This window comes from Rana temporaria, chromosome 1 (genome assembly GCF_905171775.1).
Source record: "Rana temporaria chromosome 1, aRanTem1.1, whole genome shotgun sequence".
NCBI classification, from domain to species: domain Eukaryota; kingdom Metazoa; phylum Chordata; class Amphibia; order Anura; family Ranidae; genus Rana; species Rana temporaria.
Genome location: NC_053489.1, coordinates 76943713 through 76960008, shown reverse-complemented (window position 1 = coordinate 76960008; position 16296 = coordinate 76943713). Strand labels below are relative to the sequence as shown.

The window sequence follows — 16296 nt, the reverse complement described above, 5'->3', positions numbered from 1 at the left end:
AGGTGATGGACAGTTTGGGCGTCCGGAGTCCGCCCCTTGGGAGGGGGCACTGTCAGGGCTTCATTCCCGGCTCCATTGAGCTCCCGCGAATGCGCGGGGCAACTAGGCATTGGCGCACGTCCGGGCGCAATATGCGCGCGTGCATGCGCACGCGCATGCGCGGTACAGCGGCGCGCCGTGTGCGTGGACGCGCGAACGGGCGTGCACGTGACAGCTCTGTGGTCAATCAGAGGACTGACTCTCTTATTTAAACTGGCCTCATCCCCTGAACAAGTTGCTGGCTTGTCTTCAGCTCCTATGTGTTTACCTGTTGCCGTACCTGCCTGTTTTGACCCGGAATTCTTGACGACTCTCCTCTCACCTGGAACCTTTGACCCTTTGGCTAACGTTACCTGGATTGCTGTTGTCTCCTGCCCCTTGACCTTGGCTTGCACTCACGGACTCCCTCTGAACTCTCCTGCTCTTGACCCACGGCTTGTGACTCGGATTTGCCTTTGTTTCCTGTGGATCCTACCGGACTTACCTACCAGTTCCGGCCTGACCAACGCTTGTCTCCAGTCTTCTGCACCTGCCCTGCTTCTGTCAGCTGCACCAAGTCTGCCTACCAGTTCTCGGCACCGGTGCCTCCTTGTGCCGTCCCTCCTCTGTTCCAACTCCAGGGAGTGGTCTGCACAGGGTCGCAAAGGTGAGCCGCCCTCAGCATCTCGGTCTCGGTGAGTACAGGTTCTGACAGGCCATTTAAAAAGGTTGAAAGAAAGGCCTCATTATTTCAGCTCAGCAGTTAGTATATGAAAATGATGAGCATACTGTGCCACTGAAGCAGACTCTTGGCAGATACCTAAAAGGGTGTTGGCCACTGAAGAGACACGACCCAGTTCCTCAAGATATTCCGAAAAAGTTTCAAGAAGTTAGACAGGCTAGAAACCACTGGATCATTCTTCTCCCACAAAGGGGCATCCCAGGCTAAAACCTCGCCGGACAGGAGGGAAATAATAAAGGGCTACCTTTGCCCAATCAGATGAAAGTTTTGGGGCTGGAGTTCAAAATGAATGGTGCTCTGGCTAAGGAACCCCCTGCAGACCTCGGAGTCCCCAGAGTAACGGAACGGAGCTGGTTAATGCAAAAAATTTGTGGCTGCGACTTTGACCGGGATAAGTATGGCAGCAGATTGCGATTGAGGTTGTTGAACTGGGGGTCCTAATGAGGCCTGAAGCTGTTCAAAGCAGGAGGCCAAATCCTGAAGGAATTGCATCATCTGGGTCTGATTAGATTCCTGGGTCTCGAGTCTGCAGACTATGACCTGCAGCTGATTATCGGCGGGTACATCAGCCGGGTCCATAGCCCAAGCAAACTGAAAAGTCACCTGTGGGACCAAGTGACTAGAAGCACACCGCAGAGGTTGTGGACCCAATGGCTGACTGCTGAGGGTCAATGGTTCTGAGAAGCAACTTCACAGGGTCGCGGCCACGGTCCTGGACAAAGTACTAGAGCATAAGATTCCCCAGGGCATGAAGTCTAAGAGCCAACCTGCACCTAAAGCTACTTGGTGTGTACTGCACATGTCCTCTGTAGTTTGCACCTAAAGCTATTTTGTGTGTACTGCACGTGTCCTCTGTAGTTTGCACCTAAAGCTACTTGGTCTGTTCTGCACGTGTCCTCTGTAGTTTGCACCTAAAGCTACTTGGTGTGTACTGCATGTGTCCTCTGTAGTTTGCACCCAAAGCTACTTGGTGTGTACTGCACGTGTCCTCTGTAGTTTGCACCTAAAGATACTTGGTGTGTACTGCACGTGTCCTTTGTAGTTTGCACCTAAAGCTACTTGGTGTGTACTGGCCGTGTCCTCTGTAGTTTGCACCTAAAGCTACTTGGTGTGTACTGCCCGTGTCCTCTGTAGTTTGCACCTAAAGCTACTTGGTGTGTACTGCACGTGTCCTCTGTAGTTTGCACCTAAAGATACTTGGTGTGTACTGCCCGTGTCCTCTGTAGTTTGCACCTAAAGCTACTTAGTGTGTACTACACGTGTCCTCTGTAGTTTGCACCTAAATCTACTTGGTGTGTACTGCCCATGCCCTCTGTAGTTTGCACCTAAAGCTACTTGGTGTTTACTGACCGTGTCCTCTGTAGTTTGCACCTAAAGCTACTTGGTGTGTACTGCATGTGTCCTCTGTAGTTTGCACCTAAAGCTACTTGGTGTGTACTGCACGTGTCCTCTGTAGTTTGCACCTAAAGCTACTTGGTGTGTACTGCCCGTGTCCTCTGTAGTTTGCACCTAAAGCTACTTGGTGTGTACTGCCCGTGTCCTCTGTAGTTTGCACCTAAAGCTACTTGGTGTGTACTGCCCGTGTCCTCTGTAGTTTGCACCTAAAGCTACTTGGTGTGTACTGCCCGTGTCCTCTGTAGTTTGCACCTAAAGCTACTTGGTGTGTACTGCCCGTGTCCTCTGTAGTTTGCACCTAAAGCTACTTGGTGTGTACTGCACGTGTCCTCTGTAGTTTGCACCTAAAGCTACTTGGTGTGTACTGGCTGTGTCCTCTGTAGTTTGCACCTAAAACTACTTGGTGTGTACTGCACATGTCCTTTGTAGTTTGCACCTAAAGCTACTTGGTGTGTACTGCCCGTGTCCTCTGCAGTTTGCACCTAAACTACAAGGTGTGTGTACTGCCTTTGTCGTCTGCAGGCCATTATTATGTCTGGAAGGACAACAAGGAGAGGCAGAGAGTCACGAGGGCAAGCAGGCTCTGCATCTAGAGGCAACAGTGCTGGTCGTGGACACGGTGCGTCCTCATCAGCACGTGGCCGTTGGACACGGTCGTCCTTGTTTTCAGCAGCTGGCCTTGTTGAGCCGCAACATGCCGAAGACTTGGTAGAGTGGATGACCAAGCCGTCCTCATCCTCCTCATCCTCTCTCACCCAGGCTCAGGGTACTTTGTCTGGCAAAGTAGCTGCCAAGGCGTCCTCTTCACTCTGCACAATGGCATCACTCACTCCTTCCCTAGCCCCACCATGTCCTCCTGAGGAGTCCCCCGAACTGTTTGACCACAGTGTTGGGTACATGCTGCATGAGGATGCGCAGCATTTTGAAGGCTTCGATGATGGTACACAAATAGAGGAAGGCAGTAACGTGAGCCCAGAGAGAGGGGTACCCAAGAAGGACAGCAATCTGGCAGTCATGTTCCCCCAGCTGCAGCATACTGCCAGGTTTTCTACAGTGATGAGGAGGGAGGGGATGATGAGGTCACTGACTCTACGTGGGTGCCTGATAGGAGAGAGGAGGAGGAGGAGAAGGCACAGGCACATCTCCAACGAGGCAGGATGCCATCCAGGGGCCAGCTTAAGGGCAGCACACCGACTGCATCACAACGCAGAGCTACGCATGTGCAGGGCGCTGCTGTGTCTCAGCGTTATTCCAAAAGTTATTTGGTGTGGGCCTTTTTTGAGATGAGTGCATCAGATCGCACCGCTGCTATTTGCAACATATGTCTCAAGTGTATCTCGCGTGGCAAAAACATCACCCGCTTGGGCACCACATGCTTGACCAAACATATGTCGACCTGCCATGCAGTTTGTTGGCAAGAGTACCTCAAAGACCCACACCAAAGAACAAAGCGGACCTCCCCTTGCCCCTCATCAGCTGGGATCTCCAACCCCACTATACCCTTGTGGAAAAAATGGATAGGATCTGGCTAGTCTAGATTACAAAGTTTTGCCTAGATAATGCACCTCATCCCAAAAATATATAGGAAAGAAATAGGGCAGTGGCGGGACTATAACGGTGCCAACAAAAAATGAAAAAATGTAACAATAACATAGATTTTAATAATTTATTAAAAAAGGAATGGTGCATCAAGCTACATAGCACACTAAAGACCGAAAAAGGTCTAGCGAATACATATACTGTATAACCTGATTATAACTCAGTTTGATAAAATTTCCCGTGATAGAGAGCAAGTAATATATACGGAGATCACAACCAAGTTGATGAGACCCAATATATTTCGCCCGGTTGGGCTTCTTCAGGGGTGTGGTTGAGATCGAGGTTTCAGCTCTAATAATGAAATACAAAAAATACATATTTACAAATAATTTATACATATGTTTGTATAAATTATTTGTAAATATGTATTTTTTGTATTTCATTATTAGAGCTGAAACCTCAATCTCAACCACACCCCTGAAGAACTGATGGGCCAAACACCTCCCGGTTCAGTTCACCACCAAAGCAACCGTACATAGAAAAAGATTGGACCCGAGCCCAGAACCCTATTAAAGTCTATAGGTTTCAAAAGTCCCCAGGTTTGTGGGGAAGAGGCCCTTGTCCCCATGAACATGTCTTCAAAGCACCCCTCCCCCCCTTTTTGAGGGCATGTGGCCTGGTATGGTTTAGGAGGAGCTTGCTCTTCCCCTCCCTTTCCTCGCCTGCCAGGCTGCATGCATGGATAAGTGTCTGGCATGAATTTTGAGGGGGACCCCGCACCATTTTTTTTTAAAACATTTTGGCGTAGAGGTTCCACTCAAAATCCATACCAGACCCAAGGGTCTGGTATGGATTTTGGGGGGGAACCCACGCCGTTTTTTCTGTGGGGTTGCCCTTAAATTCCACCTTATATTGCTCTGATATGCTGTTACTTTATTTCTCTGATAGGTCTGTAAAGAGAACCAGGCATGGCTGGGCTGGCAACTCTCTAAGGATTACCCTTTTATTTACTTCATGTTAAGTGTTGGGGGTCAGCTGAAGTTTGTCCTGCCCACATATATCTTGTCATAGGAGGGAGAAGATTTCAGAGGGAACCCCAAAAATAGAAATATAACTTTTACCTTGCAAGAGTCTTGTCCATTAGCACCCAGATTAGTGCAGAGCATAGCTGTTGTAATGGAATAATTATTTTCCCAGGATTTCTTGCATTTTCCTCTATCTAGTATTGTAACACTGATTTCCCTTAGCGTGTCTGACAACTTTCCTGTTTCAGAAATTCCCCATCCAGCTATTCTACATATTGTCCCTTCTTTAGAGTCTTTAATTGTCTCTGGTAATGGCAAGATATCGACAGCTGTTCCAAGTGTTGCATTCTTGGATAACTGAAACAATATAAATTATATGCATTTATTACACATATTGTTAAATGTGTTATTTAGAATTGATACACACATACATAGTTACATAGTAGGCGAGGTTGAAAAAAGAAACAAGTCCATCAAGTCCAACCTATGTGTGTGATTATATGTCAGTATTACATTGTATATGCCTATAAGTTGTGGTCGTTCAGGTGCATATCTAATAGTTTTTTGAAACTATCTATGCCCCCTCGCTGAGACCACCGCCTATGGAAGGGAATTCCACATCCTTGCCGCACTTACAGTAAAGAACCCTCTACGTAATTTAGGGTGAAACCTCTTTTCTTCTAATTTTAATGAGTGGCCACGTGTCTTGTTTAACTCCCTTCCACAAAAAAGTTTTATCTCTATTTGTTATTAGATTTATTCCCCATTACCAAAAGATCCCTATGCCACCATTCCCCTATGTATTACATTCGACCCATCAGCCTTCCCAGATAATTTCCCAACCCCTTGCCCCGGTCGGGTGTCTTCCCTGGCTCCGGGGTTGCGATGTGCCCTTCGGCTCATTATTCTGACCATCCCTGTCTGCTTGATCCCACACACAGGTCACTCTCTTTGCTGGGAGCTCAGCCACTATCATTCATATCATATCATTGTTTTTTTCCTCCCTCTATTTGGTTTTATTTCACACACACACACACACACACACACCCCTTCATGTAGTCCCCCTGTGGGAACACAGATATTTTGCTACACTATTTATTTTTTATATTGTATGTTTTTTAATTATCCCATTCTTTGACACATTTTTCCAGGAACACTATGCACTCCCTGTGTACACATAGTATATTGGATCATGCCGAGACCACCGTGTTGTGCTCTGGGCACTGTTCTCCATCCTTCTCCAACAGCATGTCATCTCCCCCTGTCTCAACCCCGGGGGAGACGACATGCCCGTCACCCCCCGCTTTCATTGCGGACTTGGCCTTGAAGCTGTGCAGTAAGTTTCCCAATCTGTCTCCACCTTGTTGGGACATAGTCTCTTTGTCCTCCCTTATTCTAAGGGTATCATTAACCCCTGTTCATTTTCCTTTCCAGTTTATTACTTCATAACTCTCCTGATGAATGGCTGTAATGCCAAGCAATGCGTTGAGTGCCACTAGATGCCAACAGTTACTTCTTTCTATTATATATGTTCTTTAATCAATTTATTTTATCATGTACATATACCATGTCTATTTCCTATTTGTATTTCATGCTATGGGCAGCATATTTAGTGTAATGCCGCGTACACACCATCACTTTATGTGATGAAATTTTTTTTTTTAAAAACGTCACTTTAAATGACCGTGTGTGGGGGAAAACGTTGTTTTATGTCTTGTGAAAAACGACAAAAAAAAAATTGAAGCGTGCTTCAATTTTATGTGTCGTTTTTCAAAACACCGTTTTTTACTTCACAGAAATTGACCGTGTGTAGCAAAAAACGACGTTTAAAACAACGTTTTTACACCCGCGCATGCCCAGAAGCTAGTTATGAAGCGAGCTTCAATGGAAAAAAGTGGTGAACGTAACCTCGCTTTGCTAGAGCATTGTGAAAAAACGATGGTGTGTAGGCAACTTCATCTTTGAAAATTGAAGTTTCAAAAACGTCATTTTTTACTTCACAGAAAATTTCGGTTTTTTTCATCACATAACGTGATGGTGTGTATGCGTCATAAGTCTTGTGACTACCTATCGATTTGATACAAAATATATCAGATTTGAATTCTAGATTGTAATAAATAAATCATGTACTGTAACTTAATTTCTATGCTATTATTCTTACCTGACATGGCGGTACCTCATTTAAAGTCCCACAAACAACGGTAAAATATAAAGAGTCCTGTGAGCCTCCACTAATCCAAACTGCCTTAATTATCAAAAATTTGCTGCAAGTCTTAAACATGCCTCATATATCATGCAAATGTGGATAAATAAATATATATGCTGCGCTTTCCAAAGTCATACACTATACCAGTGTAAAAAGAAACATATAAAAACCTCCAATAGTAAAAAAAATGTCTTTCCTAACAGTGGAAAGTGACAATAGTGCAATAAATGAACACATATATTAAATATAAAAAATATATATAAAAGATGTGTATATAAAAGCATAAACAATGATGATAATTAATAGAAAGTGTTACTGTGAAAAGAAGTGCCATTCCCACTTTTATGATCCTGTATAGATTATCAGTGACCCACTGATGCATAAAAAAAAGTGCTCCTGTGCATGTGCAAAGCATCCAGTATTATATAGTTTATCAATATTGCATTGCTGGGTTGTTCAAAGAAGTGCTCCTGTGCACGTGTATGGTATCCAAAAATAGTCTATCCAGGTGTAATAAAGTTCATGTGATTATAAAACTGCTAGGTGCAATAAAGTTCCTGCGATTATAAAACTGCTAGGTGATCCAAAACAAGCCGTGGTGTTCCTCACTCTGGTGCTCCCCTTAGGTATTTAATGCTCACCTCGGCCACACTGTGAGGCAAAACCGGCCACACTGTGAGGCAAATTGGCCAGGATGCCTCCTCTAATTGAATCCTCAATTGTTCGGCTTCTTCCTGTAGAGAAGACAGCACAGGACCATCCCCGGACCAGTAGGCCCCAGAAACTTCTGGGCCTACTCTCAGTAACGGAGCCTCAAGCCAGCAGGCCCCAAGACCAAAAGCTGCTAATACATCCTTGAGGCCAGGAGGGCCATTAGGTCAGGATCGGAAGACCCTGCCAGAACGGTGTCTGCCCCTTAAGTACCCCTCGCCAAAATGCACAGCGGCGGGGACCACGCCACTGAGCTGCTTCTGGTCAAGAGGCACCCAATACACCCTGCCCATTGCAGTTCCAACCTTGACCCCTGGTGACAGCAACACCCACAGTCAGGTTAAAGATGCGCAACGCAGCCAAGCTGGACAGAGACCCATAGTTTGACATAAAATTCTGAGCTAAACTACAGCTCAGATAACTAAATTTACAAATAGCGCTTACTCTACAGGAGCAGGGCGCTACAGTGTGAAATAAATACTTGATAATGTAATATAATTTTAACGGTTTAATAAACAAAAAAGCAAAAAATAAACTGTAACGGGAGTCACTTTTGGGCACAGATTGAGCCAGGAAATAATGGACATATCTTGAATTGTTTTAGCATGGGACAGTAATCCACAATATATTCCTTAATGTCTAGAAGAATATTACAGGTGGTTAATTTTGACCCCAACAGGTCAATAGCAGAGTGACTCATTCATGTGGGGACTACCTGGCTGTAATGGTAAAAGCTTGCTGTGATTGCATTTTATTGTCTATTGTGTTAATTAAGTCTGGCTCCTAAGATATTTCATTTTGTATGCTAACTAACCCTGTATTGTGTGAACGTTCTATTAATGATAGATATGTGTTGGCAGTCTGAAAGGTCAGCTGTCTGACCTTTCAGGTGTAGTGGATTAGCATGTCAATTATGTTTACTAAAGGAATGTGTTTTGTGTAGCAGGCGAGGATAACTTATCGCAGAGCCAGACCGTCTGGGTAATGCTCAGTAATTAGCTCATCTGAATGTCATTATCTAACGGAATGTGTATTCAGCACCCATTGTGTCATGTTAGGGGTGGAGTTGAGTCATTGTCCAGATTTGGTTTCTAACTGTATATAACCAGCTGAGTTTACCATTAACGTGTTCATTCGTTTTGGAACCAGAGACAGAGCTGTGTGTGTCTCGTTTCTGGGGGGAAATCCAATGGGTCCTGTCTGCTGGATTGTGGAGTGTCAGATAAGCTGTCTTGGGTTGGTGGAATGGAATATCGTAAACGGTGTTAACCCCTGACCGTTACACCCCCCAACTGGGATACTGACATAGATTAGGTGCGCTAGTGAACCAATCTATATGAGGTAAAACAATGGTAAATACCGGAAACAGCACATAGAGATAAAACTGCTGGTACTGGCACAACATCTATATCTCCTATCTACTCCATTATGCCTATAGTAGATAGAAGATATAGATGTTGTGCCAGTACCAGCAGTTGTATCTCGGCAATAGAGTTCTATGTGCTGTTTCCATTGAACTATAGTGATGTAACACTAGAGTGTCCTAAGGCTACACCAAAATGACCGCGGGAGCTCTATATAGATTGACAAGTTGACCGTCCAATTAGATTTCCCCCTTAAGAAGATACGGAAACCCCTGTATCGAGATGCGTAGGGGAAGGGGACAAGATGGCACGTTTGCACAGGTGATCTGTCAGAGAGGAACAACATACCATCCCAATACCAGTCTGGTATTTACCATTGTTTTACCTCATATAGAGCAGTACACTAGCACATCTAATCTATGTGAGTATCCCAGTTGGGGGGGGGGGAGGGTTTGCTTTTTGTTAATTAAACCATTAAAACTATATTATACTATCAAGTCTTTATTTCATATACTTACCGAGGTACCATACTGCCGAGTCCAGGATTCCGGTGTAACTACAAGAGCCCAAAGGTGGTTCATTTGCGTGTTTTGACTGCGCTTAATCGCAAAGTCACGCGCTCTGAGGTGAGCATTAAATACCTAAGGGAAGCACTAGAGTGAGGAACACCACGGCTTGTTCTGGATCACCTAGCAGTTTTATAATCGCATGAACTTTATTACACCTGGATAGACTCTTTTTGGATACCATACACGTGCACAGGAGCACTTCTTTGAACAACCCAGCAATGCAATATTGATAAACTATAAAATACTGGATGCTTTGCACATGCACAGGAGCACTTTTTTATGCATCAGTGGGTCACTGATAATCTATACAGGATCATAAAAGTGGGAATGGCACTTCTTTTCACAGTAGCACTTACTATTAATTATCATCATTGTTTATTCTTTTATATACACATCTTTTATATATTTATTTTTTATGTTTGATATATGTGTTAATTTATTGCACTATTGTCACTTTCCACTGTTAGGAAAGATGTTTTTTTCACTATTGGAGGTTTTTATATGTTTCCACAAACATCGGTGTTGCCAGATTTGGTGAGGAAGAGTATTTGGACTGGGAGGGGAAGAGAATTTGTGTTTAAAGCCAGGTATAGGGGGGCATATTTGTAGAGAGAGAGGATTTGTACTAGCAGGGGGAGAGAGTTTGTGCTAGCAGGAGGCATTTGCGGAGGGAGGGGGAATTGGGGAGAGGAGATTTGTTCTGGGAGGGGGGATTTTGAAGGAAAGAGGATTTGTTCTATAGTTTGGCTACCCCCACTGTTCACCACCCTGCGGTGTGTGTTCCTCTTTACTGCTCTCCTTGCGGTGCCCGAAGGTGCCTCTATTTTTTAAAATGCAACCAACACCCTTGACACAGAGAAAGACTTTCCCCTCCCACCCACCATAGTTTAACCATACAACATTTTTGCTGCGGTGTGCATAGTGGGCAGACTCAATGGACTACTCTTTTTCTGTCATCCCTTTTCTATGTTTCTGTAGAGCACCATAGGTCACTGTCTCCCTGTAGTGTCTCTTATTCTCCAATTCTAAAGTTGGAAGGTATGCAACACGTATAAGGTACACTGATTTCCACTGTTTCATGCAAATCTTACCTTCATAAGTTGAATGTCGTTTTGTTTAGTAGCTGAATTATAACGCTTGAATTCAAGGAGTTTGGTAACTCCTATCACTTGCTTTTCAGTCTCATTTTGTATTCTTGAATGAGCACCCAGGATTACTGTTATATTTCCCACTGTCCTAAAAGATAGGAATATATCAGAAACCAAAATGTGGAAGTTTGGAGGCAAATTTACATAAAATAGATATTTCCTGTTTGGGGAGGTACGTTTAGGTTAAAACTGTGCTGTACTTACTGACTGCGTTATCTCTGTATATTTACACATCCTAATTCTCAGCAGTATTCAAGCAGTTTTACATCCAACAGCAAACATTTATTAGATTGCAGCTTACTAATTCTTAGATATGATGGCTGCATTCATTTTCCTTTTAGGCTTTCGTTCTACTATTTTAACCTGGTGATCCGGCATACAAGTCTGTTGTTTTTCAAAAGCACAAGCTCTCCAGCAGAATATATTAGTTTACATGGATGTAACAAACAGGGCCGATCCTAGGGTCACATGCGCCTGGGTGCAGAAATATTTCTGGCGCCTCTACAAGGGCGTGGTCACCTTACTAACTCCTCCCCCTTTACAAATGTTTCTATGGCAACGATTCAAACACAGAGATGCTCCCCTAAGGAGTCATTGTTGCCCTGGGATCCTTCCACGATCTCTTAGCAATAAACAAAATACAGGAAGAGAAGCAGAGTACTCCTGGACCTGGAGGAAGGTCTCTCTAATGGACAGAGAGGGCCTCTGTTAGAGAGTCTGTTTGGAAAGAGCCCCAGACATACTACAGGAGATGGTCAGAGACTTCCAACATGATACAGGAGATGGTCAGAGACTGCAGACATGGTACAAGAGATCAATGCAGCCTCACCAGTGCCCACCAAATGCAGCCTCATCGGTGCCCACCAAATGCAGCCTACCATTGCTCACCAAATGCAGCCTATCATTGCTCACCAAATGCAGCCTACCATGGAGAGAAGGAGCCCTCAGGGCCGGTGATAAGTATTTTTGACTACATAGGCAAAGATCCATTTTGACGCCCCCCCAACCCATACGCACCGTCCTCTTGCTACTCCCTGTCTAAAATCGAGCTGGTACCTCCTCCACAGAGCGCCTGTAATGTGATGGGGCGTAATGTCAAAGATGTCACATACCACTGAATATAGAACTTCCACTAAACAGCAGTGTATAATGGGGGGTGGGGTCATGCATGTTTTGCTTCCCCTCACTGGCCACAGGCAGCTGAGGCCAACTAAAATCCATAAGCAACTCCCAGGTCACACACCCCAGATACTCCCACTTTGATCACACCTCCCCAGATTCCCTAACTATACCCCCCACCCTGATCACACCTCCCCAGATACCCCTACCCTGATCACACCTCCCCAGATACCCGTACCCTGATTACAACCCAAGATACCCCCCACTCTGATCACACACACCCCCAGATATTACACCCCTGGATACCCCTCTACACACTGCAGAGTACTCCATCTCTACTAGAGAGAGAGGGGGGCTGAAAGAGATGGAGGTGGACAGAGAAGGGGGTTGAGTGAGAGGTCAGGCTGAGAGAGAGAGAGAGAGAGAGAGACGTGGGGGCTGAGAGAGAGAGAGGTGGGGGCTGAGAGAGAGAGATGTGGGGGCTGAGAGAGAGAGAGAGAGAGGTGGGGGCTGAGAGGGAGAGAGGTGGGGGCTGAGAGAGAGAGAAAGGTGGGGTCTGAGAGAGAGAGAGAGAGAGAGAGAGGTGGGGGCTGAGAGAGAGAGAGAGAGAGAGAGGTGGGGGCTGAGAGAGAGAGGTGGGGGCTGAGAGAGAGAGCTGGGGGCTGAGAGAGAGAGGTGGAGGCTGAGCGAGAGAGAGAGGTGGGGGGCTGAGAGAGAGAGAGGTGGTGGCTGAGAGAGAGAGAGAGAGGTGGGGGCTGAGAGAGAGAGAGAGAGAGGTGGGGGCTGAGAGAGAGAGGTGGGGGCTGAGAGAGAGAGAGAGGTGGGGGCTGAGAGAGAGATGAGGCTGAGACAGAGAGAGATGAGGCTGAGAGAGAGAGAGAGATGAGGCTGAGAGAGAGAGAGAGGTGAGGCTGAGAGAGAGAGGTGAGGCTGAGAGAGAGAGAGAGGTGAGGCTGAGAGAGAGAAAGAGAAAGATGAGTCTGAGAGAGAAATGTGGCTGAGACAGAGGGGGGCTGAGAGAGGTGAGGCTGAGAGAGAGGTGGGGCTAAGAGAGAAGGTAGTGGACAGAGAGGGGGCTGAGAGAGAGGGGCTCAGAGAGACGGCTGAGAGAGAGGTGTGGCTCAGATAGAGGGGCTCAGAGAGAGGGTAGTGGAAAGAGAGGGGGCTGAGAGAGAGAGGTGGGGGCTGAGAGAGAGAGCGAGGTGGGGGCTGAGAGAGAGAGAGAGCAAGGTGGGGGCTGAGAGAGGTGGGGCTGAGAGAGAGGTGGGGCTGAGAGAGGTGAGGCTGAGAGAGAGAAAGAAATGTGGCTGAGACAGAGGGGGGCTGAGAGAGAGAGAGGTGGGGCTGAGAGAGAGGGTAGTGGACAGAGAGGGGGGCTGAGAGAGAGGGGCTCTGAGAGACGGCTGAGGGAGAGGTGTGGATGAGAGAGAGGGGCTCAGAGAGAGGGTAGTGGACATAGAGAGGGACTGAGTGAGAGAGGTTGGGCTGAGAGAGAGGGGGCTGAGATAGATGTGGGGCTGAAAGGGTAGTGGTCAGAAGGTGGATCTGAGAGAGGGGGGGCTGAGAGACATGTGGGGCTAAGAGAGAGGGTGGTGGACAGAGAGTGGGCTGAGAGAGAGGTGGGACTGAGAGAGAGGGTAATGGACATAGAGGAGGCTGAGAGAGAGCTTGTGCCTCCCACTCGTCCTTTTCCTCCATGCCTCACTGACTGCTGATGCTGGAGCAGAGAGGAGGCTGGAGGAGACGTTGTCCAGCGACATCACATCAGTGTCACTGGCTTTGAAATCTCCCGCCCACACCCCTTTCCAGGCACAGATTGGCTGCACAAGGGGTTGTGGGTGGGCACAGGAGTGACTTACACCATCGGATCTTAGACTGCAATTCCAGGCCGGCCGCTAGGTGGTGTTTCGTTTTTTTTACGCGACAAATATGCAAATGAGGATTTCCACCAATTCAGAAACCAACGACCACCCAGCGCATTTTTTTCCGTTGTTTGCGTTCGGCTTTTTCCGGCGTATAGTTACCCCTGCTATGTGAGGCGTATCCTATGTTAAGTATGGCCGTCGTTCCCGCGCAGAGTTTTGAAATTTTACGTTGTTTGCGTAAATCGATTCAGAAAAGAGCTGGACGTAAGTTACGCTCACGTCGAAACCAATGACGTCCTTGCGACGTCATTTGGAGCAATGCACGCTGGGAACGTTTACGGACGGCGCATGCGCAGTTCGTTTGGCGCGGGGACGCGCCTGATTTAAATTTTACACACCCCCTAGCCGCGGAATTTGAATTCCGCCGGGGGATTTACGATACGCCGCCGCAACTTTAGAGGCAAGTGCTTTCTGAATAAAGCACTTGCCTCAAAAACTTGCGGCGGCGTAACGTAAATCAGATAGGTTACGCGGATCTAAAGATCCGCTGACCTATCTGAATCTGGCCCACTGACTCTAGCACACTCTCTTGGATCTCTCTTACCAGTCTGTACTCACAAATGTCCTTGGAAACCTGGTTGCCTCCTTCCAATATCTTCTTGACACTTCCACCCTGTGATACCAGACTAGATGCTCAGGCGACATATCCTTAGTCAGATTCAGCAACTCTCAGTAGCGTAGGCCCTCAGTCATACCAACAGCAGGGCCTAAGGGGCTAACAGCTGCGATCTCCTAAAATTTTTATACAGACTCCCTGTCACCATCTGGGCACCTCTCTGCAGGGATTGGCCAGGGCTGTATGAATATTCAGCTGCTGAATAGACTCTTCCTGCCCACTAACTTACAGAACATTTGCATACCAGCCAAGGGGAAGCAATCAATCCTGAAACAGACCAGAACAGTCAACTCAAGTTACAGTGAACAAAAGCTAAATTTGCCTAACAACGAACTGCAGCTCCACGGGATACATTGAGCCAGAAGTAAATGTACTAATCCTTACACAGATTCAATTAATCCTAGCACGTATTTAGAGGGTGCTACATTATGTAACTTTATTGAACAATTTAATAAAGACAATAGTATATATAGAAAAAATTACCTACGGTCTACAGTGAGCTGCAGTCAGCACCCAGTCAGATTTGATTAGACTCCCACCACATATAACTGGTAAATTGTCTTTGTGAAAATGTAATAGTGCCATATAAGGTCTGGAGTGGGGGACGACTTCTTCTCCATTGATAATTTTTATGTTTGCACCTATATAATAGGAAAATAAATGTTATCCGAACAAAACATATTATTATTATTATTAATATTATTATTAATAATTTTACTAGCAGCAGCACTAATCACCTATCTATACCATCCCCATGTTTATTTAACCACTTGACCCCAAGGCCAATTCTGGATTTTTTTTGCTATAATATTACTTAGAAGTGACGCATGTGCATGTGTTTTGAATATTGACACTATATTGACACTCAAAGCAGATCGCAGAGCCAGTGGGCACACAATATGTGGGTTTCCCGCACCACAGTCCGGTGTGAACGAGCTCTAAAATAAATTTTTAGCTCCAAACTCGAAAATCACTTCACACAGTAACAGTGGCATAGCGTGGGGGGTGCAAGGGGGGCCACCGCCCTGGGCGCAAAATTTAGAAGGGCACTGTCACAATTTGGAGAGGAGGGAGTGCCAACAACAGATGGGACATAGGAACATATGCATGATGTCACCACTCCAGGCTTTACCTGTCATTATCAAGCATGCTCTCCTCTTCCCTACAGCCACAGCTTTCTCACACAGTGGATCATGTGACCAGAATGGGACTAGCTAAAAATAGGTCCATGGGTCAGGGGGCGCAAATTACTTGCTTCGCCCCAGGCGCTGACAACCCACGCTACGCCACTGCACAGTAGTATCACTGGTGGAGATTATCATACACATGTCTTGTCATTTGCCTGTTTTCAGTGTCTCAGATTCAAGGCCATAGGGTGCTTGTAGCAGCTCTGCCTTTTCCAGAATGGTTTTCTAATTCAAATGCAGAATTTGTGAACCCACTTTAACCACTTCAATACCGGGCATTTTCTGCCCAGGCCAATTTTCAGCTTTCAGCACTGTCACGCTTTGAATGACAATTGCGCGGTCGTGCGACGTGGCTCCCAAACAAAATTGACGTCCTTTTTTCCCCACAAATAGAGCTTTCTTTTGGTGGTATTTGATCATCTATGCGGTTTTTATTTTTTGCGTTACAAACAAAAAATTTTAATTTTGAAAAAAAATAACAATATTTTTAACTTTTTGCTATAATAAATATCCCAATTCTTTTTTTAAAAAAGCACATTTGTTACTCAGTTTAGGCTGATACGTATTCTTCTACATATTTTTGGTAAAAAAAAAACGCAATACGCGTATATTGATTGGTTTGCGCAAAAGTTATAGCGCCTACAAAATAGGGGATAGTTTTATGACATTTATTTTTTTATTTTTTACTTTTTAATCGTGGTTATCTGATTTGTTGTCATGACTGCGATATTG

The 16296-nt window shown here is 45.7% G+C and overlaps 1 protein-coding gene across 1 annotated transcript in view; it reads right to left on the bottom strand.

Annotated features, from left to right (window-relative positions):
- The window catches only part of LOC120928317 (granzyme A-like), a 37276-nt gene that overhangs the window by 13041 nt on the left and 7939 nt on the right, over positions 1-16296 (bottom strand). Inside the window, exons 2-4 of the mRNA XM_040339416.1 lie at positions 14865-15018; positions 10661-10805; positions 4816-5076 (exon numbers count right to left, since the gene is read on the bottom strand). Of these exons, the coding sequence (XP_040195350.1) occupies positions 4816-5076; positions 10661-10805; positions 14865-15018 (560 nt within the window). The remainder of the gene's footprint in view (positions 1-4815; positions 5077-10660; positions 10806-14864; positions 15019-16296) is intronic.